We start from the raw sequence: 27,558 nt of genomic DNA on the forward strand, positions 1-27,558 counted from the left end.
CAAACATTAGAGGATGTGATGGCAGTGTCTGTCACCTCAGGTGCATGGACTTCTGGTAATGTTTATTTGTTTTCTTTGTTCTGTCTAGGATGACAATCAGTCTTCTGATGTTTATGAATGCATGTGTTGATTTTGTATTTTATTTGAGTTACCAGTGACTTGGAGTTGCCCATGGAGTCTCGTACACCTGCAGCTCATCTCCCCAGGAAGTCTAATCAACACTCCTGGGATCTACTCCCAAGGGAGGGGAGATTCATGTTTATGCTTATGTTTTATTTAATGTAGATATTTTCTCTTATGGATAGGGAGTTTGTAATTATGATTACCATACCATACCGTACCATATTTATATAGCACGTTTAAAACGCAGCATGGGAGCTGCCCAAAGTGCTGCACAGGCTAAAACAAAATGCGACCATTCGAAGGAACTAAAACAGAAGATAAAAATCCCAGTCAAAAGCAGATAAAACATGATGAATACTAAGAGCACATTAAAACAATGACACAATAAAACATTAAAACGAGTCACTGTCTAAAAGCCAAATCGTAAAAGTGGGTCTTTAAACGAGATTTAAAAACCGCCAGTGATGGAGCCTGCCGAACTCCAATGGGCAACGAGTTCCACAGCTTTGGGGCAGCATGCACAAATGCTCGTTCACCCCGCGATTTGTATCGCATCCGCGGCGTACACAGCAGCAACAGGACAGCCGACCTCAACGTGCGTGTAGGTTTATATGGAGTGAGCAGGTCAGAGAGATAGGGAGGTGCCAGGTTGTTCAGTGATTTAAATACAAAAGTCAACAACAAACTGTACTCTGAAAATGACAGGGAGCCAGTGAAGATGTGCCAGGACAAGGGTAATATGGCTACGTCGGTGTGTATTCGTCAAGAACCTGGCAGCAGTGTTCTCGATGACCTGCAGCCGATTCAGGGCAGAGAGATTGAGTTATTTGAGTTACCTGCACTGATTAGACTGGTTAATTTGTGTGTGTGTGTGGATGTGTGTGTTAATTGTATGTTAATTGTTTCCCTCTTGTTTGTAGAGTAGTCGGATCAGCCACTATTTAAGTTGAACCTGGTGTGCCTGAAAGTTTCTTCTTGATGATGTTTGTCTTGTGCTGGTGTCATTCCGACTAATCTCGTGTCAGGAGATATCCTGAGTTTACATGAATATATTTATTATGTTATTTTTGAAGTTTCTTCAAAATAAAATGGAGTTTTCAGAACGATCAGCAGTGCTACTCTGGCTGGTTTGTGCAAGTCCCTGACAGAGGGGAATAAAAACGACATCCAGTTGTGTTTATTATCAGCTACGAGCAAAAAGCACACAAACAAGCAGATCAGTGGTTTCATGATTTTAGAACAAATCATCTAAAGGAGCGAAGGCAAAGGTTATAAATTCTCTTTATTGTAATTCCTTAGAACAGCATTCAGTATACAGAACTTGAGTTTGTTGACTAGCCATAAATAAAACTGTAAAGCATAAAAAATGACAGAGGAGCAAAATAAAATCATAATTAAAGAATGGAGAAGAAATCAAAAGCAAGGTTTAAAAAAACTCTGATCCCCTTTGTTATTTCTCAAAAGAGCCTGAATCATACTGTTTACCATGCAGGACAAGTGCATTTCAGTCTGGTGGATTATTATAAAAACATATGAAAGAGTGAGTTGACAAAAGTGTCAAAGAGACTGGGGAACAGCTCCGAGGACCTTTGTTGCATTCTCTAGTGTTTATCGAGGCCAACTTCATCAAAAAGCTGCAGTTGTTGCCAAACAAACTCATGGAGAAGAACAGAAGCATTTTAAAACGACCAAACCAAACGTCACCTACTCCTGGAGTCAGAAATCAGATTTCTCTTCTGTTGCAACTCCCATCATTAAAACAGCAAGGTCTGCCCAGGAGAATGAACGAAATGAATCCAGGACACAAATCAAATAAACAAAAGATACAAAAACACAACAAAAGGAGAGTCTGCACATACCTTTGGATGTTATTGCACATAATAAACCCAACAGGAAGTCAGGACTGATCAAGGGGCTGGAGCAACAGCAGGAGGAGGAAACTAACAACATCACGATGTGGACTATTGCTGTGATGACAGAAACAAGCCTGCTGCTGCAGCCGTCTCTCTCTCTCTCTCTCTGACCCTCTTCAGCTACATTTGGCTCACCGTCGACTCATTCTGGCACATTTATGACCACCTCTGATGCTCTCTCCTCATTTAAAACCAGCAATCCACAGTTGTTCAGCAGAAGAAGCAGAAGATTTACATTTCTTCCCCCATGTCGGGTCAAACATCTGGGTAAAAGATCTCAAATCCTTTTTGCTGCTCTCTGAACTTTGATATATTTATTTTAAAAAGTCATCCTTTAAGTGATCGAACATCATTCAGGTGCTTGTTTTTAAAACCCACGATTCTTCCAAGCAGCGCGTCTTAATATATAAAAATAAACTAAATTACAAATAAATAAAAAAGAACAAACACTGAAAGTGCAAATATACATTTGTTTACAGCATGACATACTCACTGTACAATCATTGGTTATATACTCCCATTATGTAATGCATTATATCATAAGGATTACTACGTAGCATAGTATGAGTACCAAATATTTCATGACAAGTCTTTTGGAAAATATTTGCATTGTTGTGTGACTAGGAGAGGCTCTTCTAAATGGTGGTGTGTGTGTGTGTGTGTGTGTGTGTGTGTGTGTGTGTGTGTGTGTGTGTGTGTGTGTGTGTGTGTGTGTGTGTGTGTGTGTGTGTGTGTGTGTGTGTGAGGTATGTTCAGTGTGTGAGACAACCAGGTAGGTGGACATAAGCAGTCCAAAAACAACAAAGCAGAGGAAACATAAATCGTTTATAGTTCAGAGGCACAGAAAAAGCCAGCATTTCAAGTATCTAGCATCGTTTTTGGACAACACACGTGTGTCAGACATCAGCGAAGCAGAGAGGAAGATGAGGAGAAGGACAGGGGACGTTATTTTAGTAGCTCAGGATGGAAAGGAGGCAGCTGAAGAGTCATACAACAAGAGGAAACGAGCACTTAAAAGAAGAGCAGAGTCAAACCAGGGACACGGATTGGACAAACTTCACATTTTCTTTTAAACCTGCAGTTTGAGCTGTTGCACTCTCTCTCTGGAATGTCATTGAGACTTTTAGAACAGGTTCTTGCATCAGGCTGGAGGCTCAGGTTCACATTTAGCTTCCAGCTCACTGACTCCTCCCTCTGTTACGGCAAAAAAGAAACAACAGGAAGGAAGAACGGACTGGACGGTGTGGTCGAAGTTCACAGACGGGTCATCCGGGATTCAAACCACCATCAGGGGTGGAGCAGACAAGTGAAAGTCATCCAGTGGCAGTCGGTCTGATTAAAACAAGTCAGCATGTTCAGCTTGACCTGGACTTGTTTCTGTAAAGATCTTCATCCAAGAGGTTTAATCCCATGGACAGGGTCCGTTTATATGAGGGCAACTGGTCTGACTCTGAAGTTGTACTGGATACCCTTCAGAGGCACTGGTTGGAGGCTGTTTTCCATAATCATGAAGCTCTTTACATGGACATGTTCTTTTTTTCAGGTTTAATGAAACATGCTACTTTGTTTGGTTCCCGTAGATCTGCAATACGTCATCTTGATGCAGTTCATCTTTATTTTTCAGAACCATCAAGGCGCAGGAACCATTTTCTATTCTTTTGTTAACCAAACCCCTTCAGTCTGTGTGAGGTGGTGCTGTTGGGGTGCAGCACAGGTCTCTGATGATCGTAGGAGCTGGATTTGTGTCTGTGGGAATGTAAAGGAGAGACAAAGAAAGGAGAAGCGATATGTTTTATCACGCTGCTGAGTTCGGTGTTGTCCTTTGGATGTCTCAACGCTCCGACTTGACTTTGTAGCGCAAAACAAAGTAGGTGGCCAGTCTAAGGATGAGAAAGAAGACCCCCAGAACCATGAAGTCAACATAAAGCTTTGCATCCTCCACATCCAGAAGCTGCAGGACCTCCTCTGGTTTTTGGAATTTGCACATAGTGTCCGGACACTCCAGCTCAGAGCGGTTCATCCCATAGATGGACAGTATCACCCCCTCAAAGCCGTATCTGAGAGCAGTCAGTTTGGACAAACTCATTAACACAGGGTCTGTTTAAAATAATTACCTGAACATAATGAAACTTAACAGTGTTGGAAATGTGAACTCTGACAGTACCTGACGTAGGAGACGTAGGAGCTCCACTGAAGGTATTTTGGAATTGTGTCGAAATTGACAAAGAAACCAGAGAAGAGGAGGACAGGTATGGCTGTGACTGGACCTACAAAAGTAGCAACCTGTGAAATAAAATTACAACTTTCATTAGAAATAGAAGTCCACAGGTGAGTAACAGCTTAACGCCTCATGAGGCATCTTATTACATTTAATCAACTGCTTAGATGTGCAAAGTTTAAAATACTAAACAACGTTGGAAACTAGGGATGCACCGATGCCGATATCAGCATCAGCCCGATACCCTGTGTACTCACACTTGTGCTGATAAAAGTGCTCCACATTACAGGCCTGAAACCAGTGTGATGGGATCTTTGTGTCCCTCTAAAATTATTAGTCTGCACACAATGTTCTAACAGGAAGTTAGAACTGAAATGCAAGCCTCGTTAAAAAGAAGAAGAAGCCAACAGCATTGTGCGGCAGCGTGACTTTACGCAGCCGGGTAGCAGAGGAGTAGCCATGTCAGCGGTGTGGTGGCGTTTCCAGGTGAACGAAGGTGCCTAGAGTTAGGTCGATGGTAAGTTATGTTCATCATATAGTTTCAGCTGCTCAAACATAGTTTTATGTTTGTAAAGGTCATTGATGCTGGTAACAATCATCATCATTTATGAAGAGTGTCAGAACCCAACTCCCCAAGCCAGCCTCTCCCAGCTAGCCAATCTCCACCATGGACCACATCTCCCAGCATGCTCCTCGCGGGGATTCCCTCCACGTCACACCTACGTCACTAACCGCGACTATATACGGAAGTTGCCTCCCCAGCTCACCACTCAGTCATCGTTTCTTCAGATCCATGATCAGAGTTTCCAATCAACCGATCCATCTTACAAACTATCCGCTCACAGTAAGTGTTCTTACTTACTTCTGGAAAACAAAGCATCTCCGTGTCACTTCATTGATGCTCGAACGCTCGGGGATTCCTAGATTAAATCGTGAGCCGGCGTTTCACCGACGCTATCACTTCCACATCTGCGAAACCACGCTCTCTACATGCTCAACTCCCGAATCCAGCCGACCAGTCTGACAGGATGACTGAGTCTCTTAACCCAGCGGAGTTTGAGCGAATGAGGAATGAGATTGTTCAGCTTCACGCCTTGGTCGACCGGCTCAACACCAAGGTGAACTCTCTGACTGACCTCACCCTTCAATTATCCACATCCATCAATGCTCTTCAGCAGCAAGCCCTCGCTCCACCTAAGGAGGAGCCGCAGTTCAGCCTACCGGAGAGGTGGAACGGAGAGGTTGGGGTTTGAGGGTTTCATCCGACCCTCCTCTTCCCCGGGTGCTGCAGGCTTCTTCTTTGTGAAGAAAAAGGAAGGTGACCTTCATCCCTGTATAGATTACCGGGGTCTAAACAAGATCCCTATCAGGGACCGCCATCCCCTGCCACTCCTCACGACTGCTCTGGACTCCATCTCCCAGGCACGGATCTTCACAAAACTGGACCTCCGGAGTGCCTAAAATCTGGTCCGCATCAAAGCTGGGGATGAGTGGAAGACCGCATTCATCACACCCACCGGTCATTGGGAGTACCAGGTCATGCCCTTTGGGTTGTGCAATAGCCCCGCCGTATTTCAACGTTTCAATAACGATGTCCTCCGCGACATGCTGGGCCGGTGGGTGTTTGCCTACCTGGATGACATCCTAATTTACTCCAAGTCCGAGGCTGAACACTTCCACCATGTTCATGCCGTCCTGACCCGGCTCCTGAACAATAACCTATACTGCAAGCCCGAGAAATGTTCTTTCCACCAGCGGACCATCTCATTCCTGGGCTTCATGATTTCGGATCAGGGCATAACCATGGACCCTCAGAAGGTCCAGGCGGTAACTGACTGGCTCCTTCCTACGAGCCTAAAACAGCTACAGAGTTTTCTGGGCTTCTGCAACTTTTACTGCCGTTTTATTAAGAACTTCAGCACCATTGTGGCACCGCTCACCTCCCTCACCCGACCAAGCCCACCCGGCCAACCGTTCTGTCTAACTCCAGACGCCATTCGGGCCTTCCACCACCTGGTCACCCGGTTCACGTCGGCCCCTATCCTCCGCCATCCAGAGACTACGGAGCCCTTTGTGGTCGAAGTCGATGCCTCGGACGTCGGTGCCGGTGCCATCCTGTCCCAAGGCGGGCCCGACAACAGACTCCATCCCTGCTCCTACTTCTCTAGGAAGTTTTCCGCCACCCAGCAGAAGTATGGCGTGGGTGATCGTGAACTGCTGGCCATAAAATGGGCGCTGGAGGAGTGGAGACAGTGGCTTCTAGGCACCACCCAGCCTTTCACTATCTGGACAGACCACCAGAACCTGACTCACATCCGATCCGCCAAGCAGCTCAATCCTCGCCAGGCCCGCTGGACCCTCTTCTTCGAGCCCTATGAGTTCCATCTCGCCTACCGCCCTGGAACTAAGAACCAGAAGGCTGATGCCCTCTCCCGCCAGTTCACACACTCCACGCCGATGTCCGAGCCTGCACCAATTCTCCCAGAGCACCGTTTCCTGGCCCACCTAAGGTGGCCGTTGGAGGAGGCTATCCAGAACGCCCTCCGAGACGACCCCGCTCCTCCAGAGACTCCCGCGGGTCGTCTCTATGTCCCTACATCCTGTTGCAGCGAGGCACTCTCCTGAGCCCACTCGTCACGCCTGTCTGGCCACGCGGGGTTCTCTCGAACTCTAAAGTTCCTCCAACAAGCACTCTGGTGGCCATGCATGGCGAGGGATGTTAAGGAATACACTAGTGCCTGTGACATCTGCGCCCGCTCCAAGACACCCAGCCAGGCCCCTGTTGGTGTCCTCAGACCTCTTCCGGTGCCCAGCCGTCCTTGGTCTCACGTGGGTCTGGATTTCGTCACAGGACTCCCCCTGGTCAACAACCTCAACACGGTCCTCACGGTCACTGACCAGTTTTCTAAAGCTGTCCACTTCATCGCCCTTACGGGTCTCCCTTCGGCCAGACGCACGGCGGAACTATTCCTGGAGAACGTGGTGCGCCTCCATGGCTTCCCTGTCGATGTGGTCTCCGACCGGGGTCCCCAGTTTACGGCCCGATTCTGGAAAGCCTTTTGCCACCTAATGGGAGCATCGGTTAGCCTATCCTCAGGCTATCACCCGCAGACCAATGGTCAGACGGAGCGGGTTAACCAACAGCTGGGTCGGTACCTCCGGTGCTTTGTCTCAGCCCAACCCTCGCAATGGCCTAAATACCTCCTCTGGGCAGAGTTGTCCCACAATCTTCACACCTCCTCAACCACTCATATGTCCCCTTTCGAGGTCTGCTATGGCTACCAGCCCCCGGTCTTCGCCCACCAGGAGCCCGAAGTTGCTGTACCTGCCGATCTCCACCATGGACCACATCTCCCAGCATGCTCCTCGCAGGGATTCCCTCCACATCACACCTACGTCACTAACCGCGACTATATAAGGAAGTCGCCTCCCCAGCTCACCACTCAGTCATCGTTTCTTCAGATCCATGATCAGAGTTTCCAATCAACCGATCCATCTTACAAACTATCCGCTCACAGTAAGTGTTCTTACTTACTTCTGGAAAACCCAGCATCTCCGTGTCACTTCATTGACGCTCGAACGCTCAGGGATTCCTAGATTAAATCGTGAGCCGGCGTTTCACCGACGCTATCACGTCTGCGTCTGTGAAACCACGCTCTCTACAAGCTCAACTCCCGAATCCAGCCGACCAGTCTGACAAAGAGCACTTTCACACGACCCAGAGGCAGAACAAAGTGATGAACACCACAATACAAATTTAGAACATAGAACAAGCTTAGGAAATAAAGTAAAATTAAAACCAATAAAAATAAAATCTATTAAATAACCCTAAACTTCTTAAAACAGGAGCACAGTCAGTTTAAAGGGAAACTTTACAGATCTGGCTTGCTTTTAGCACCCCCTAGTGTCTGTTTTAATTCACTGTTGTAAAACTAAACTGAAACTCGCCTCTTCGCTGCACGTTCATGTTTCTAAAACCTTAAAGATGTCTAATCGATACATCTGTAGTGGTCTCTAGTAGGAATGAATGCCTTGTAAGCCTGTGTGACCACTTTACTTCTTAAAACCGAGGTGCGGTGTGTCTGTCTCCGGTGTGCCCTAGGCTTAAGAGTTATTCTATGTCAGTATAATCCAACAAGAGAGTAGTTATATGCTAGTAAAAACTTCTTATATTTCATTCATTTTAATTTGTCTAATGAAAATATGCACAATTTATAAATTATATTTATGGCATTTAATGAAATCCACTAGTACTCGTGTAGGTGCAAAACTGGTATATCCGTGATGCATTTATTGCCAGATGTGGGGTCTGTTATGTTTTGAAACTTGATTCACCATTTAACAATCTTGCCATGTGGAGTTAGGAGATGAAGCAACAATTCATCAGAACAAAACAAAAATAATTGGTTTTGCTTTTGGTGATGCATTTTCAATCCGATGGAAAGAGATTTGACAGGTTTTCCCACCTGTAGAGACGTGGATGCAGCTCCTATGAGCAGACCCAGAGACTGAGCTACCAGGGCCGTGGAGGTCGACAAGGCCATGAAGAGCAGGTATCGACCCGCCTCTGCAGGCTGCTCCGTCATCCAGTACACTATACTACAGTACATAATTGGACAAATCACCTGTGAAAGACATGTTTTCAGTGCCATTAATGAGAATTATTCATGCATTTTTGAATTGTAAGTGTTAAATCACACTAACAATACCTGGAATGGTACATCTGCCATAGTTTTAGCCAAGTAGTAGGCCTTGAGGCTGTACCAGTAGTTAAGATGTTCCCTCATAAACACGGACATCTCCAGAGGAACTGTGGAACGGAAGTGTAGTTAAAATAATTCTGTACCTGAGTCAGAAAAACAAATGTGTTTCCAGCATCTCATGAGGCTCTTACAGGTCAGGACTGTTGGCATCAGCGCAGCAAACATGAGGAACAGCATGGAGAAGAAAAGGAAACCAGTGTTGTTGAAGACCTTGCTTGCATCATTTCCAATTTTGAGATAAAGTAGTCCGATAAGGACTCCAATACACAGGTGGGACATAACCCTGAGATGGGTCAGCACCTGGAAAATAATCATCACAGCCTGTTATTGCCTAAAAATAGGGAAAAACTGATCAAAGCAGTGAAGAAGGGGATGTTTACCGTGTCCCTGCATATCGTGATGAAGGTTCTTTTGAAGAGGATGCAGAACTGTGTGAATGTGCTCGTGGCAAAGCTATGCTTCTCAAGGGTTCCCGTGTCCTGTGGAAAAACAATGAGTTAAGTAGAAGGTACAGTGTTTCCCTTTGTAGTGCAATATGCTAAATCTTTAGTTGCAGTAAGCAGTAATAGACGCATGCACAAAAAAAAAAATAAATGAACTGCTTGCCCTTGTTTTTGACCCAGAACCGAGGGCTTATGTAACCTATTAGTTCCTGATGTTTAAAGAAAAGGAAGCTAATATGTGCTGCAGCATTGCAAAGTCATCTCCAAATCGGCCGGGATCTTATATTTCAAGCACAGATTTAAAAATATTTAGCCTCGTCATCTTAAATGTGACTGAAGTGTGTGAATAAAGGATCTTACACTGGTGACACAGGCGCTGCATTAGGTATAAATGAGCAGGGGAGTAAAGTTATGACTGAAAAATCTACAAAAAGATCAAGAACTTCATCAAAGAGTTTTTTATTCTTAGTCTGATAAATGTTTATGGAAAGCAAAAATGACACAATAACTGGACCGGTGTTAGATCTATCTCCCAATGCTAAAAGGTGAACGGTGAGCCATGATGTTTTTGCCTCTGTGTGCAAGCACAAGATGATCATGATGTGAAAACCCTTGGATTCAAAATAATTCAACATGGCCACCATAGCTAGCCAACGTTAGCAAACATATTAAACAGCCAGGAACTCAATTTTGTTGATGTTGAGCTAAAATCTTGCGATGTCAAGGAAAGTTGGGCATAATATCGTAATATTAAGATTGAACTAAAATGACAACATCATTTACATAAGAAATGGATAACCCATTTAACAGCTGCATAAAAATGTGTGTGACAGATGGTCATAGGACTAGATCTACAGTTCAGCAGAACTCAATTTAGCATTTTTCAATAGCTTGGCTTGTGCGTCTTGCTCTTATAATGTCTAATTTAAATCTAACCATGCATCTGTGGAGTCAAATGGTGGTCGTCACTTACAGTGTAGCACTGAGAAGGACAAGAAGAGTCACTTTTGTCTCTGGAGTTCTTCTTGCCCTCTTCTGAGCACAGTCCACCCTGGACCGCCTCAAACAGAACCGGGTTCAGGTCTCCGTATTCTCCAGATGCCACCTCAATAACTGGAAAGCAGGATGAGATGTTACCAAGAAAAAAATATACCTTAAAGGTCAACTTTATTTTTATTTTTAAATGTATGGAACACTGAAAAAAAAAACAACAACAACTTTTTTTTATCTTATTTTTTATTAGAATGGGTCACTGAGTTTTTTATGCAGGCTGATTATGAAAATAGTCTCCTACGCCTAACTCCTGCTTTAGCTCCCGATAGAAAACAGACAGTGAAACTCTAGGATGAGAAAATCCTGACAGATCTACGTCACACTGTCACTTAACATTCACGGACTCACCCATCTTGACTCATGACGGGGAAGGCTGTTGTTGGTTTAGCGTCCAGGAAACAGCAAAGAACGTCTCGGCTAGCAGAAGCTAACCATTAGTATTTGGGGCAGCAGTAGCGCAACGGGTTGAGCGGGTTGTCCAGTAATTGGAAGGTTGCAGGTTCAATCCCGGCTCTGGACAGAGAATCCTGCTGTTGTGTCCTTGGGCAAGATACTTAACCCACCTTGCCTGCTGGTGGTGGTCGGAGGGACTGGTAGCGCCTGTGCTCGGCAGCCTCGCCTATGTTAGTGCGCCCCAGGGCAGGTGTGTGTGAATGGATGAATGATACACTGTAGCGTAAAGCACTTTGATGTCCTTACTCTGAGAAGCGCTATACAAGTGCAGGTCATTTATCATTTATCATTAGCAACTCCACCACACAGCAAAACTCCTCCTGGCTTGTGTTATTTGTGGAGATAAAACGTGGATGTTGCAGAGCAAACAGAGCCAGTGTCAGAGACGAGTCCGGCCCGTGGGCCGCCTATTGAGTACCACTGTTCTAGAGTTTCACCGTCTATTTTCTATCAGAAGCTAGTGCAGGAGGTAGGTGTAGGAGACTATTTTCATGTTCAGCCTGCATGGAAAATGCAGAGTGACTGATCATAATGAGAAACAATTTAAAAATGTTTCTATGAGGTTGACCTTTACAAACATGCAGACTTGTCCTTAAGGACATGCGGGACTCACTGAAATCAGCAGGATTGTGGTATGTTGGACAATGAAGGCCTAAGTTCTTCAGATAAGGGATGAGATAAGGAACGGTTCCCTTGTAGATGCACTGACCCTGACTGAGGATGTACAGCTGGTGGAAAAACAACAAAAGAACACAGTCAACATATTTTCCAGCACAGTGCCTCCCTGAAAAAGAGATCAATAGGCAACAAGACAGCAGGACGCGTCATCGACTGCTGCGCTGCTCCTGCTGTGTAAAGATGAATCATGCCAATTCGTGGTGTCCTGGTCTGAGCAGCAGCTAATGGAAGTTAGACGTCTATGGCGGGAAAAGCACTCAGCTTACCTTATCAAACATCTCAAAGAGCTTGGCACTGGGCTGATGAATGGTGCAGATGATTGTCCGTCCTCCCTGAGCCAGGGACTTCATGAGGGAAACGACCTGGAAGCACGACGCGCTGTCCAGACCGCTACAGAGGAGAACGTTTCATGAAAAATGCATCAGGAAGGATTTGTTTGGTTTAAACATCTCAGGTAAGATTGGCAGGTGCTACCTGGTGGGCTCATCAAAGAACATGACTGGAGGGTTATTGACCAGCTCCAGAGCAATGGCCAGCCTTTTACACTGACCCCCCGAGAGAGAATTGGTGCGGGTCTGTGCACATTCCTGTAGGCCCAAGGCTGTCAGGATCTCATCCACCTTGGACAAAAAAGAAGAAACAGATGTATAATATTTAAAGTGTGTCTTCAGTTACCTTGGAGTCTGTTATACACGTCTTTCTTGTGACCAGATTGAACTATTGTAACTGGGTTTTATTGTGTTTTACAAGAGTTGGGACTTAATTTAAAAAATTTATTTAATTTATCAGGGGCTTTGTAATTGATTATTCTTGATTAATCACATTTTAATCACACTTTTTAAATAAAAAATAATGTCAATGAGGCACAGTTGAAATTACCCACACTTTAATGAGTATATTTCTGTAACCATAAGGTCTGTTTGAATACTTTGGCCTCATTGTAAACATGACTATTGCAGCATTTATTGGGATGTGTGAATATTAGTATATGTGTTATTGAGTGTAAATGGCAGAGGTGGAAAGAGTACTAAAATTTCCTACCTAAGTACAAGTACAAATACTTTGATGATTTTTTTCACTCAAGTACAAGTAAAAGTACTTGCCTAAATTTTTACTCAAATAAAAGTAAAAAGTATCGTAAATAAAATGACTCAAAGTAAAAGTTACTTAGTTACTTTTTTGTCAACATAAGGATGGCTACATCTAAGTAATGCAAAATCACAATGCTAGCTCACAACAGACTTGCATGTGCACACGCGCGAGTGTGTTGTGAGCTACACACACACACACACACACACACACACACACACACACACACACACACACACACACACACACACACACACACACAGTTTGATGGAGGGATTTTGATCCAATCAGTGAGAACAGGACATGCACATTAATTAGATTAAGTTTTTCCAGGAAATTTTAATTATTTTGACAAAAACGTTTATTTTTTCTGATGCCATCAGCATGTGAGGTATCTCAGTGTTTTCATAACAAACTTTTAACATGAGACTGAGCTCTAACCTGTCACATAATTTAACAAGCCAAATGAAATTCAAACATATTAAATGGAACGTATGCTAACGTTAGCCCTGCCCAACTTTACCTCTACATTACAATTCCTTTATCCATGTCCATCCTAGTGTTCCTCTCGGAACTGCATGCTTATTTAGAGCTGGTGATTTTTAAAGTTAGCAGAGTTCATCCTTGGTAGTGGGTTCACTCACTTATTTAACCGTTCACCACTGAAATCAGTTTGTTCATTCCAATCCTCCTAAATAATCATCACAATCATCCAAATGGAATCCTTAAGCATCCCGTAACGTCCATCCTGTCAGAATACGCCTTTTGGCGCCCAGGAAACACATTTCAAAGACAGAACTGAGTCCAGTTACCAAACCAAGCAGAATACCAACGTAACACCAGTGTGCGAATGTGCAGGTTTCAACCAACAGGAGAGGGAGGGAGAGAGGGGTAAATAATGAGTGCATCACAGTGACTGGACTGGTGTTTTTTTAGAAAAACTGCGGGAAAAGTGTGGTTGTTTCGACGTCCTCATTATAAAAAGTGTACACCCACACCCCCCATGGGTGACACGCAGCGCTCATGCAGGTGTCTCTCTTTCCGTTTCGATTATGCAAAGCACAATAATTTTATTTATTAAGCCTACATTTTATTTACTCCGTAATGAATATCACTGAAAATGTAGCGAAGTACATTAAAAAAACATATACTCAAGTAAAAGTACAGACTTTAAAAACAACTTCAAAGTATAAATACACATAAAGCTACTCAATCAAAGCAATGTGAGTAAATGTCATTCATTACTTTCTACCTCTGGTAAATAGACATGGAACATTGTTGTGTACTGAACTTAACACTAGGTGGCAGCAGAGCACCTGCTAATATTTATAGAGGTGTAGTGTAGAGTTCAGAGGAAGTTCTGCTGATGGTTGCAAAATAAATGCTGGGTGTATGCTTGTCCCTCCTGCTGTAAAAAAGTCCATATGGATAAAGTTACTGTCTGCCTGCTTTCTACCAACTAGAACACATAACGGTAAAAAAGTTTGGTTTTTATTTTACTTTTTGACTTTAGTTAGAGGAATGTGGAATTTCTGATCAAATTGAGACTTTGTGTCTCCAAACATCTTATCAACCCACAGTTAAACCTTGAATGGCCCTGTGCAAACACAGATATTATTCAGCACTTTGGTCGGCTCTCATGCCGTGTTTATATGTGCTATGCAAATAATCTTGGTATGGTATGGTATGGTATATTTGTGATATTAATTATATAAATAAAATAAACATTCAGACTCACAAGTTCCTTTTTGACCTGCATGGACTCGTTTAATTTCAGATTGGCAGAAACCTGAAAAACAGACAAAACTCGTCTCACAGCGATACGCCTGTTCTCTGCTAAAGATTAGGAGATGTTTAAAGTTTCTTTTATGCCCTCACCATCATGGCCTCCCTTGCTGTGAGGTGTGGCAGTAGCATGTCATCCTGCATGATGTAGCATGACATCTTTCTGAAGGTCCTGAGATCTCTCGGCCGGCCGTTCACCAGGATCGTGCCCTTCATTCCAGTTTCCCTGTTTCAAATTTGAAAAAGCTCATGTCTGTTCATTTTAATTTTACATAACTCAGTAAAATTCCTTTCCAGCTAATCTTCTATAACGCTATAAGCGATTTGTGCAACGGAGATAGAAGTCTCACCTGTATCCTGCCAAAATATTCATCAAAGTGGATTTCCCTGCTCCAGAAGGACCCATGATGCCGATCAGCTCTCTGCTGCAAAATCGTCCCGACAGACACTTTAGGAGAGCTTTGTAGCCTGAGAGATTGAAACTTCTGTCATTTATCCGTGCATGGAAGCTTACAGACAGGATAAAAACAACATCTCTACTGACATTACAAGCACCAACTGCAGGAGGTTTAGAATAAAACTCTATATAATGAAAAATGATTTGCAAAGAATGGAAAACATCCCAAAAATCCTAGATTTTGTGGAGAGACAAGGAAGTCATTCAGACTTATTTTAAGTACTGTAAAACATTTAGTCACAACTTCAATGGTCTTTAGGATTTCATGAAATATTAATTTCAACATAATTCAGTGAAAAATGTTTCAAAATAAGTCCTAATTTGTAGAAAAATATGTTTATATATATATATATATATATATATATATATATATATATATATATATTGTTCTTAACTATGAAACACTATTTGTAAGATGGATCTTTTATAGAAAGATTTAACTTACATTTTCTATTAAATGCCTTTAGCAATGGTGTCAGCATTCACATTTTTCATGACAGGGAGAGTTAGTCTAACACAAATAAACAACAGTGAAACGTTTCACAGAAACACACAAAAAACCCTAAATGGATTATAGATCAGTTTGCATAATTCAAAAGCATCCATCAACATTCTGCTTCATTTAAAATTAGATGAATGCTTTGTTGCATTTAAATTGGTTTTTGCATGTTTATTTTACTCACACAAAAAAATAAAAAGAACAACAGATCAGCTGGTGAAGAAACAAAGTAACATTTTTTTTATTTGTTACTATCATTATTTTAAATTATCTGTATTATAAGTGTGATCCTAAACAGAATATTAGCGGAGATGTTTTCATGTTCCTTACTTATTGGGTATTGAATTTTGACCCGTCCGTTATTTTCCTTATCAGTAAAAGCGCCGTGTGACACTTTTTCGTCCTGACACATAAGGAATCACACGAAGAGCAGCGTTTTATGTCCAGCATGGAGAGATTCAGCTTTTGGAGCAGCAAAATATGTTTCATTGACTGTTCAAGAGTTCGTTAGTTAGGTTTTCAGGCTACGTTGGAAAATACCGTGTTCGTTTCTGTTCTTGCTGAGCTGCTGTGGCGGGTTGCTGCTGTTTGGTGATGAGTTTGCATCGTGATTGTGATCATTAACGTGCAGCAGCAGAAGAAAGACCAGATTTAGAGCTGACACAGATTCGGAAAGCTTCTAGAAATAGAAGCTTATCATCCATGTGTCACAAACATCTCTGGTGTCTACACGGAGGCTCCTCCATGGTCAGCAGAGTGATTAGAGGGTCTGGATAGCAGCACCCCCACCCCCACCCCCCACCCCCATAGCACAGTTATTACATTAAGAAGTCTCTTCTCAGACAAACGATCTGCCCGCTGTAAGTGAAGCTGCCCCACTCCGCCATGTGGTGCATACTGATGATCTCACCCTGTGAGTCGCACAAAAACAGACATCTTATCTGTGAGAGTCAGCGAGCACATCCTTCTGGCCAATCAGAGTCAGGCAGGATGTAGCTCATCTCAGAGTCCAGTCCTGACACCGTGCTGATGCACAGCCCTAACCACATCTGACAAGATTTACTCAGCCACTCCAGCTGGAGCTCCTGAGTCAGATCAAAGTAATTGTTGGATGATTTATCATGAAGTGTGATGATGTTCTGCCATGAAATCAGAGGCCAAAGTGATGCCTCAAAGAAAGAATACCTGAGAGGTTTTGTGCTGCCACATGTTTATAGATATGTTATTACCACTGTGAGCAACTCAATTAGCTCTTTTGTGGGTTATGTTTGGACTGATCATCGCTCGTCTGGCAAATAAAGCAAAAACCGTGATTCTGGAATCAAAGTCCAAACCAAAATCACACAGCTGATCTCAAAGACCTGAGTTAAAGCAGCCATCATGGATTTTCCCTTCCTCAGGAATTATGTATGAACTTTTAGAAATCTCTAAAAGTGATGGTTCTACCCTGTCACATCAGTTTGTTTGCTAGGCCCGCCCCCTGTCTCGTAGACACCCACACACTTTGAACTGAGCATCGCTCGGCCTTAGACATCCGCTTCCGTACAGATGTCAGTCACGGAGTGTGTGTGGATGTGTCTAGACAGATGCAGAGTTGGTGACCTTTTTACTGACATGGGCAAAATTGTTGCTACCCTTTGGTCAAAAAAATAAATTAATAAAAAAAAACACAAGGGTCACAGAGATAATTTGAATCTGACAAAAGTGATAACAAATAAACATTTCTATGAAATTTAACCAAAGAAAGTCAGAACATTGCTTTCCAACCATGCTTCAAGCATGTTAAAGGTAAAGGTTAGAAGACCACCTCCAAGCAGCTAGATGTTCCTGTGACTACTGTTGCACATATAATTCAGAAGATCCATGGGGCTGTAGCCAACCTCCCTGGATGTGGCCGCAGGGATTTGATGACAAATCAAAGAGACGGATAATCTGATTGATAACAAAAGAGCCCAGAAAAACTTCGAAAGAGATCCAAATTTAACTTCAAGCTCAAGGAACATCAGTGTCAGATTGCACCATCTGTCACTGTTTTAGCAAAAGCAGAGACGACCAAGGAGGACACCATTGTTGAAAACAAATCATACAAGCCAGACTGGAATATGACAACCTACACTTTGACAAGTGACAAAGCTTCTGGAAGAATGTCCTACGGACAGATGAGACTGGAGTAAAACTTTTTGCCGAGGCCCATCAGCTCTACCGACGGAAGCATATCAAGACCAGAACACTGTCCCTACTGTGAAACATGGAGGAGGCTCTGTTATGTTCTGGGTCTGCTCTGCTGCATCTGGCACAGGGTGGCTTGAATCTGTGCAGGGTACAATGAAATCTCAAGACTCTCAAGGGATTCTAGAGGGACATGTGCTGGTGACGGTCAGAAAGCTTGGTCTCAGTTGCAGGTCATGGGTCTTGCATCAGGACAATGACCCAAAACAAAGCTACAAACACCGAAGAATGGTTAAGAGGAAAACATTGGACTATTCTAATGTAGCCTTCTATGAGCCCTGACCTCAAGCCTATTCAGCATATTTGGAAAGAGCTGATAGGTGCCCTTCAAACCTGAGACACCTGGAGCAGTTTGATCGTGAGGTGTGGGCCAAAATACCTGCTGAGAGATGCAGAAGTCTCATTAACAGTTATAGGAGATGCAGTGATTGCCTCAAAAGGCCTGATCCATGATTTTATTTGTTTAATTCCATTGAAGCATGGTTGAAAAGCAATATCTGACCTTCATAGTTTTTTTCATAGAATTTTCATTTATTTTTGTTTTTGATTCTAGTTCTTTCTATGACCATTGTGGTTTTTTTTTTCATTGACTGAAGGGTATCAACACTTTTGGCCACACCTGTATGTGCGAATAAACAGCATAATGCGAGAATAGTAACTGTAAAACTATGTGTTTTAGCTCTGTTGACCGACTAGAGGAGCATGACCACAAACGAGAGCTGTGGCTTCCGGCTGTCAAGTGGGGAGGGGCTTACGGTGCAATACATGTTTCTGCCTCTAGGCGGTGCCATATGAGGGAAAACTCCAAATTTCTCCTTTGAAGTTCAAATACTTTAAAGTAAATTACAAAAAGCATGACAGTTATCAAGAATATCAAACAAATTCTCTATTTACAAAATCTCCCAAATAAATCTAACACTTAGAAGCTGAACAACACACCGCAACAGAGAGATTCAATCTGTTTATTTCCACAACCAGCTGAATTTTGTGCCTTTTGATATTAGAACATTAGAAAATCTGACAGCAAATGAGTATGAAAAGCAGAACAGAAAATGAAGACATTTTTTAACTTAGTGACTCACCTTTTCTTAGATTATTGCAACGTTGTTATTGGACATTTTTTGTTTATATAAAATAAAAACCTAGGCATTTTATTTATTTTTCCACTCCAGGAATTTATCAGCCATTTTGAAAACTGGCATTACTAAATTTGACTGAAGCTTCAAAAGTTCTTCATGGAGAACGTAAACGACAAATAAAAATCCGTAAACATGTTTGATGGTTCAGTGAAATCCAAACAGAGAGATAACAATTTATCCAAATTAGTACATAGACTCGCAAATAAAGATTGAACAAAGAAAAACTAAGCATGAAAAGTCTGCTAATTTAAATTTTCCTGTGGTTATTTCATCCTCACATCAAAAAATTATCAGCAAACAGTCTTGATTTGGAAAACTAACCATGTATTTGATGTGACTTCTGTTTCCCTCCTGTTCAACAAACAAGATATACAGACTGTGAGTTTTATGTGCAGATTTATAAAAATATATTTATGACAATAAAAAAACATGATTGATCATCATCACAGAGTTGTGGGATTTACTTGTGTTTGATGATGCATTTTAAGTAGAAAGTAAGGAAGCACAGGGTGATGTAAACACAAGCTGTGATTTTTGTCTCACTAAATCACCAAGAGCTCTCTCTCTCTCTCTCTCTCTCTCTCTCTCTCTCTCTCTCTCTCTCTCTCTCTCTCTCTCTCTCTCTCTCTCTCTCTCTCTCTCTCTCTCTCTCTCTCTCTCGCTTGGCCAGAATTTCTCCCCTCCTCCCAGAGTTACATCCCTCAGGAAGAGAACACTCTGAACAAGAAAGCAGGTCACAGTAGTGTTGCCCTAGCAGCACCAAATGCCCGTCCTCTCCAGGAAGAGCCCACAATAATAAAAACACGCTCACATGAGACTCCGTCTTCTTGAATCCTCTCCAACAGTTAAATAAATTGCTCTAAATTCACCACATTCATGATATTCTTCTCTCAGTAATCTCCTCCTACTCATCACTGACATTTTCAGTCACATAGATGGTGTTTCAGACATTCAGAGGCACATTAAAATACAAATGACATCATGAGCTCATTGTTCATGCTGTCATTTACCCATTCCCCCCTCCCTGCCAGTGGTATGATCACAAATAATGGGGTGAAAAGAAATGATGTGTTTCCCAAAGCAGAACTGATACCAGATGGTTAAGAGGACACAGCAGCATTAACTTTACAGCTCTGATCAATTAGGATCATATATATATAAAGTGAAACTGAGAAAAGAGAGGACTGAAAGTAAAGGCTTCTGTTTCAGCACCACAGACAGCTCCATGGACTAGGGACAAGGATTCGTGTTTTAATTTCACTAATATTGTGTATTAAACATAATAAAGGTCTGACAGAGAAAATGGTGCCCCTGAACTCACTCTGCTACCAAGAACAGAAGATGTGTGTGTGTGTGTGTGTGTGTGTGTGTGTGTGTGTGTGTGTGTGTGTGTGTGTGTGTGTGTGTGTGTGTGTGTGTGTGTGTGTGTGTGTGTGTGTGTGTGTGTGTGTGTGTGTGTGTGTGTGTGTGTGTGTGTGTCTTCTGTTCTTGGTAGCAGAGTGAGTTCAGGGGCACCATTTTCTCTGTCAGACCTTTATTATGTTAATAAACAATATTGGTGGAATTAAAACATGAATCCTTGTCCCTAGTCTATGGAGCTGTCTGTGGTGCTGAAGCAGAAGCCTTTACTTTCAGTCCTCTCTTTTCTCAGATTCACTTTCATATTTTTACATTATAACATCACAATACTCTATAAAATGTTCTTTATTCAACAGGAAATAATTTCATAAATATATATTTTTTTCATTGCACAAATAAGATGTAAAGTTTCAAAGGGGCCTGACCCTTTACTGTTGCCTTGACGTTCATATAATTTAAAATTAATGCAAAATAATCATTGATGCAGAAAATTACACCTAAACACACTTCTGACTAAAGGTTTAAGGGCATGAATTCTGTGAAATCTGAAAATCAACATAAGTTTATGGTGTTTGAGGTGAAGTGATGCGGGAATAGACACACGCCGACCACCCTGTTCAGTCACACAATTACACAACCTCTATGTTCTTTATCTCCCACTGTGGTTTTCTCCTATCTCATTTTTAATCAAAGAAAAGGGAGGCTATGGAAGCCTCTCCACAGGTCTGTTCACAGATCATCAGTCTGAGGGAAAAGGTCCAGCCCCCCAGGAGCATGAAACACAGAAATCAAAACAACAAAAACAGATGAATCCATCTCAGCTTGTTTCTTCCTCTGGTCATAACCTCCCACTAGACACCCAGGACTCCTCTACCAGCATCTCGTAGAGCGCATCAGTACTACACAAGACCAAAAATAACAACCTGCAGTTCAACATGTGGCGACTTTCCTTTGATTCGATGTGGGGATTACAAACAAAGGGCCTCTACAACATCTTCCAAACAGATGGACGTAAGGAAGAAGGGATGTTTGACAAGTGGACACGACCAACAACAGGAGGTTCGTGATTGATAAAAGTGAAAAAAGTCATACATCAACCGTGGGCCCATCCACTCACAGCCACTGTCACACATAGACAGATTCAAGCAGTGTGCCAACCAGCGAGTGTAAATTATTTACTATGTCTAAACTCTGCTGAGTGCAGCAAAGCCTGGCTGCAGACCGGCTGCTCCTACATGGTGAAAGACTGAGTGTGTGTGTGTGTGTGTGCGTGTGTGTGTGTGTGTGTGTGTGTGTGTGTGTGTGTGTGTGTGTGTGTGTGTGTGTGTGTGTGTGTGTGTGTGTGTGTGTGTGTGTGTGTGTGTGTGTGTGTGTGTGTGTGTGTGTGTGTGTGTGTGTGTGTGTGTGTGTGACAATGAAGCAAAGCAATAAGAACAGAGCTGGGAAGGAAAATGTATTTTCTTAAATGTCACAAAGGCGTCTCTGTGCATTGAAATTTCTGCACTGCAGATATTGATCGTCACCGATGGTGTTTGGTGCTCATCCGTCATGGTTACTATGTGAACAGAGGGTGCGCTACCTCGCCTCCTCCACCAGGGACCCTCCCTGATGGTGTACGACAGCTCTTTGAACTCCAGGTCCACAGCAGAGCGGCGTGGGAGATGGGAGAAGCGCTGAGCCTCCGTGATGTGGTTCTCCACCTTCTTCAGGTGAGTGAGTAGTGGCGCCTCCTGGGGGGCTCCTCCAGGCAGTTTGGTCTCCTCCATGGGGATGCTGACCGAGCCCTGCTCCAGGGTTTTCTCGGCCATGCTGAAAGGCTGTGAGGGTAGACAAACATTGAAAGTATCATTTAATGCCCACCAGACAAAATAAACTCAGCAACATCTTAAAATCAAGCACAAACATCTTGTTTTAAAATGGTTGCATAATTTTTTATTTATTTATTTTTTTTTTTACATTTTATAGTAAAAATGTGAGATGCTAAACTTTTTATGTCAAGAACAATAAATAGAGGCAGGAATAAGATTTATGGCTTATCCATCAAAAATCTGAATTAACTAGAATAAAACTCAACTTAAACGCATCTAGTTAACAAATAATTTCAACATTTAGTTTATCTTATTTTGAATTTATCTTGCTCTGGTGAATAAAAATCAGTGGTTTGAAGGAGTTTACCGCCAGGCTGCTCAAGGCAAATGAGACTGTTAGTGTGAGGAGTCTGGATCTGGTTTCAGTCCTGCAGCACACTTCCAGTCCGGATCTGCTGAGTCATGTGGTTTCTCCACCAGACACGGAGGCCTGTCTTAAAGGGTAAGAAATGAAGTGCTTCATGGTGATCCATGAGATTCCCTACCAGTTCAATTCAGTACAATTCAATTTTTGACTGATATCAGAACTCAGGGCTATTTGATTTTTGTTTATATCAACAGTTTTGTTACAGAATTTTTCATTTTCAGTCAATTAAAGTGAAATAATGTTATCATATGTGTGTTATTCATACCAGTTTTCAAAAGATAGTCTGTTCCTCTTTTAAAATTGTCATTTTAACAATGATTTACTTCTTGCTTTTCTTAATATGAAGAAATAAACCACAAAGAAGAAGAACAATAATATTTCACAGAAAAACAAGCTCCAAAGTTAAAGCTTTACCTCGGCATTCACCTGATGGGGTTTGTGTGAATCTGACAACTGTGGAAATGCTGGTTTGATGGTTTCAGTTGGATGAAAACAAAATGCAGGAGCAGGTATTCTTTTAGGATTTGGGTCAACGTGGCGGTTTTACTGCTTCAGAGCAGCTGGTTTAACCTGGCAGTTAAAGTTAGTGAGTTTGTTTTTCTGTGACTCGAGCAACTTGAAGGAGATCTAGGTCAGGAGGATCTAAAACAGGTCAGAACTCTCCAAGACCAAGGCAACTTAATCATTTCACTTTTGACAAAATATGAAATCTCAAAACCTTAACTGAGTCAGAAACACTTTGGACCTTGAGTCTAATGAAACGTTTACAATGAGACTAGGACATTTTGGCTTGATTTTAGCACCCCCTAGTGTCCCTTTAGTAAAACCAAAAGTGAAACATATCTCTTCACTGTTTGTCTTTTTAACACCTTAGTCTAACACCTGATATGTCTCCTCAGCCTTCATTAGTGTCTAAATGAGCGATTCATAACTAAATCAAACAAATCAGCTGTGTTCCTGATCAAAAACATGCAGGAAACGTGCTAGAAGCAGACTGCAGTGCCAGATATGTCAGCTCCACTTTTTTTCTAGTCTGACAAACTGCTGCTATGTCGACAAACTGCTGCTATGTCGACAAACTGCTGCTATGACGATAGGAGTTCCCTCGTCAAGATCTGTTTGTTTTCCACCCAGCTTTGCAACTTTTATATATTTCTAAATTATTTTCTTGCAGGGTTAATGAAATTCCACTCTGACCCTATTGCCCCCTATGTGGTCAGAAGGCTCCACTTGCAACTTCAGTGTGCAGGTGTTATGTCGAAATGAGTTTCCCCGTCGAGATCTGTTTCTTTCCCACCCAGCTGTGAGTTGGAACCATCCACTCACAAAACGTAACCCTGACCCTGACCATTACCATCCTATCCCCAAAACTTTTTATGTTTTTTTTTTATGTTTGATTTAGTTATGGTTAGGGTAAAGGCACTCATTTCTTACAAGTGGATGGTTCCAATTCAAAGCTGGATGGAAAAGAAACTCATTTCGATCTAGCACCTGCACTCTGAAGTTGCAAGTGGAGTGTTCTCACCACAGAGGGCGATAGGGTCTGAGTGACATTTAATTAACCCCGGAAGAAAATAATTTAAAAAATATGAAAAATTAGCAAAGTAAAGCTTTAAAGACATTGGTGTGGTAGCACAAAGACAACAGATAAAAACAATGTAACACTGAACTAATCACAAAACAATAAATAAGCTTGAAAACTGCTATTTTGTTACTCTAAAGCATCATTTAAGCATTGTTTAATTTCTATGACATTCACTTTTCGGCCCTTTTTTTAAGATTTGGACGAAATAATTTATTTTACATTAACTAAAACATATCTCAATGTTTTGGGAGTAATTAGAAGAAAAGTTGTCTTGGCATATTTTTGATACCACTCATCAGAGAACTTTGTGAAAGCAAACTTATGTAAAGTAATTAAAAACAGCCTAACTTAAAATATCTGCTTGGTAAACAGACATTGTGTTCTTGTAGCATCTTCCAGCTGTCTGTGACTCATTGCTGTCTGCATGTGTTATAATATGAAGGGAACCAGTGATGAAAACTGACCGTGGCTTTTATTGATCATCCTACCATTAGTGAATCTCCATTATCAGTCCGCTTATAATCCATGAAAAATACTGACATACTTTAATGGCCTTGCTGTGTGTGTGTGTGTGTGTGTGTGTGAGAGAGAGAGAGAGAGAGAGAGAGAGAGAGAGAGAGAGAGAGAGAGAGAGAGAGAGAGAGAGAGAGAGAGAGAGAGAGAGAGAGAGAGCATTTTATAGCACTCACAGCCAGGGGAAGTGGATGAAAGGTGGTTATTAAATGTGTGTGTGTGTGTGTGTGTGTGTGTGTGTGTGTGTGTGTGTGTGTGTGTGTGTGTGTGTGTGTGTGTGTGTGTGTGTGTGTGTGTGTGTGTGTGTAAAGCATTGCAGTGGGATGGTGATCCTGCGCCTGCAGGAGGATGCTCCTCAACAAGCACCTGTTACCTGCAAACTGGGGGCAATAAAGAGAACAAAAGTAGCGCTCAGAGAGGAAGTGGTAATTATGTCATTCATGAGTCACATTCGGATCTGCATCGGGGCCACATCTTTGCAGCAGTTTAGATTAAACGTGCACAAGCAGGCGAACATTTCACATACTTCTCGATGTGTTGAAACGTCCAGTTGAGCAGAGCAGCAGCGCTCAGTGATGCCTTCAGACAGAACAGTCCAATCCCTCAGCATTGGGTCTCCCATCCGGTCCCAGGCAGGAAAAATAAGCCCAAACAAGCCAGGAGCTGATGGTGCGCCACGGTTCGGATCGGGGTTATTAAAGTCTCCGTATGAATTTCTCTCGGGGTGCGGCGCTCATCATCCCTCATCCAGCACAGCAACCCCTGAGATCACAATCATGTCCGGCCGACCTCTCAGACTATGTCTGCATCGGAGAGATTCGTCAGAGGAGCAGGATGATGGTCATGCTTTCCCTCGGCGAGAGCACTCCCTTCAGAGACATCCGTTCCGACCGCTCCGAGCGCGAGACGCACACGCATCCTCAGCAGTCCTTATCCCGTCATATCCAGAGTCACACCGAGATCAGATGAGGGTGCTGCAGACGCCCCAGCAGCATCAGCTGCAGCCTGGTAGAGCAGCCTGTCTCCGTTATCCTCCTCCACCGGCGAGTGCGCCAGTGTGGCGCGCGCGCTGCTCTGGGATGCAGGGCGTTGCTGGGATGCTACAGGAGAGAAATACTGTTCTGTTTGGGGTTCTAAAGACAAAACATCACCTATGAACCATTTAAATTACCCCCAAACACGGATCCGTGTCTGTAAGAGAAGTCTAAAGGGGTTCGTTGTGATTTAGAGCTTTATTTTCACTCTAAAATCAGAATTTCTTCGCTATTAAATTGATCCTGATCAGACTGACTGCCAAAAATAGCCATTATTATTTGTTATTAAGAACTATAGAAATAAAGCAACTAACTGAGAACTTTGCGGCCATTATTCTAATTTGCTTCATAAATCTGAGCTAGCTATCATGTTAGGTTAAACTGAGGGTCCCTCTGTCCCTTTAAAAGCCGCACCTGCGCAGCTGCCTGCTGCTGATGCTGCAGTGCCCGGGTTATTTTCGGTAAAACAGCCGGGGTTACTCGCGTTCAAGCTGGCCCTATGACTTACATCACCCCTGAGAGAAAATCAAAACCATTTTTAGTCGCACCTGCTCTGTAATCAGACTCATTTAAAAAGGGCTTTCAAGTGGACTTGGAGAACCACCCATCCCTGGTTTTAGTCAAAGGCTGCAGTTGGTCACAGATAGCAACCACGAATGTCATATTCAGGCGTCAGCTTTTCAATTTATGTTTTTAATTTCCTTGCAGAATGTGTTATGGGAACATATACATTTAGACAATTTGAGCCACTACTGGTGTTGGGGCAAACCTTACTCATTTGTTTTAACCCTTCCTGGGGAACATCAGCTGGGAGTTCCTGACTGGATTTGTTGTGTTTCAGACAATCCAGATACACCCCACCCACATTATACTGGTTCAATGCAGCAGAGCAGGGGGGGGGGGGGGTCGATGATTTCTTCTCTTTTAACTTCCCATCTATCAGCTTCGGAGGGCTGAGTGAGCTCTAAATGTAATTACTGAGACCCGGCAGCTACCAGAACTAGAGTCCAGTTTATGTGGCCCGATGTGTTTACTGTAGGGCCAGAATGTGTCTGAGCAGGCCGACTTGAGTCCAAAAAGTTTTACTTGCGTCACTTTATATTAAAAAATTCAAAGATGCTCAGTTTTTCCAGGAAAAGGTTTAGGATCTGACTCAGCTTGTGAATCTCTGAACAAAATCATTTAATTTCAATAAATGACACTTGGTGAATAAAAATGCAAAATTTACTCAAAATAACCAATTCTGACTGCTTTGAAAACAATCCAGAACCTTTATAACGATCCCAATATGGACCCACACAGGCCTGCATGTCATCCTTCTCCCATGACTCCAGTCTTTTAGGAATATCAGTACTGGAATATAATAAAGTTAAAGAGCAAGTCACCCCCTACAAGAAACTTACTTCACTCCCTCTTCATGTTTGAAAAATGCAAAAAAAATGCTGTTGCCTAGCAGACCGAGAGGGCGGAGCCACTAACAAATACACACACAGGCTCACAACGGTATGGTGACATCATAATGTACCAGTTTACATCATAGCATACCTCTTAGCCAATAGCGGTGGCAGATTTAAATTCAAATACAGTGCAGAGTTTTTACCTGACAATGGCAGAACACTGCCAGTTTTAGGCAGAATATTTAAATTTTAACTAAGATGCACTGAAGTACCAAATTATTGACTACACGTGTCTGCAGCACAATTAGACACACATTTATATAGTTTATCAGCAAAAAAAAAAAAGGTTGATTTGGGGGTGACTTGCTCTTTAAAGTCCCATTAGTCATCACACACATGTGATACTTGACCCATCTCGGTGGGGAGCGGTGAGCTGCAGCTGTGGCTGCGCTCGAGAACTATTTGGTGGTTTGTATAATATATTAATTAATCAATAATAATATACAGCTGTGCACTTGTTTTACAGTACATCAATTAAAACTTAAATTGATTGTACTTGTTTTAGGGCAAGCTGTATATACTTAGGTAAGAGG

General features: G+C 42.5%; 1 protein-coding gene across 4 annotated transcripts; it reads right to left on the bottom strand.

Moving 5' to 3' along the window:
* Nucleotides 1-1,387: 1,387 nt before the first annotated feature.
* On the bottom strand, nucleotides 1,388-25,198 carry abcg4a (ATP-binding cassette, sub-family G (WHITE), member 4a). 4 transcript variants are annotated; one of them, XM_054730562.2, is made up of 17 exons: nucleotides 25,061-25,198; nucleotides 22,377-24,914; nucleotides 21,781-22,018; nucleotides 19,164-19,193; nucleotides 14,869-14,986; nucleotides 14,612-14,744; nucleotides 14,472-14,522; nucleotides 12,119-12,264; nucleotides 11,911-12,034; nucleotides 11,580-11,694; nucleotides 10,434-10,573; nucleotides 9,398-9,496; nucleotides 9,149-9,317; nucleotides 8,964-9,064; nucleotides 8,721-8,879; nucleotides 4,201-4,319; nucleotides 1,388-4,093 (listed from the first exon to the last, which is right to left on the bottom strand). In XM_054730562.2, the coding sequence occupies exons 3-17, from the start codon at nucleotides 22,007-22,009 to the stop codon at nucleotides 3,868-3,870; spliced, it is 1,959 nt and encodes a 652-aa protein (XP_054586537.1). In that variant the 5' UTR covers nucleotides 22,010-22,018; nucleotides 22,377-24,914; nucleotides 25,061-25,198; the 3' UTR covers nucleotides 1,388-3,867. The 4 variants fall into 4 exon arrangements, with proteins under 4 accessions (XP_054586537.1, XP_054586538.1, XP_015816357.1 ...); XM_054730563.2 differs by having other exon boundaries at nucleotides 22,377-22,503; nucleotides 25,061-25,175; XM_015960871.3 differs by lacking the exon at nucleotides 22,377-24,914 and having other exon boundaries at nucleotides 25,061-25,194.
* Between the last annotated feature and the right edge of the window lie 2,360 nt (nucleotides 25,199-27,558).

Source organism: Nothobranchius furzeri, chromosome 10, assembly GCF_043380555.1.
Source record: "Nothobranchius furzeri strain GRZ-AD chromosome 10, NfurGRZ-RIMD1, whole genome shotgun sequence".
Taxonomy (NCBI): domain Eukaryota; kingdom Metazoa; phylum Chordata; class Actinopteri; order Cyprinodontiformes; family Nothobranchiidae; genus Nothobranchius; species Nothobranchius furzeri.

Excerpts from the sequence above, each read along its gene's own strand:
- abcg4a (XM_015960871.3), bottom strand. The coding sequence starts at position 25,156 with ATGGGAGACCCAATGCTGAGGGATTGGACTGTTCTGTCTGAAGGCATC. Across the intron at positions 12,265-14,471 it reads TGCAGGTCAAAAAGGAACTT|GTGGATGAGATCCTGACAGC; the intron begins GTGAGTCTGAAT and ends TTTTTGTCCAAG. Across the intron at positions 9,318-9,397 it reads TCACGATATGCAGGGACACG|GTGCTGACCCATCTCAGGGT; the intron begins GTAAACATCCCC and ends ATTATTTTCCAG.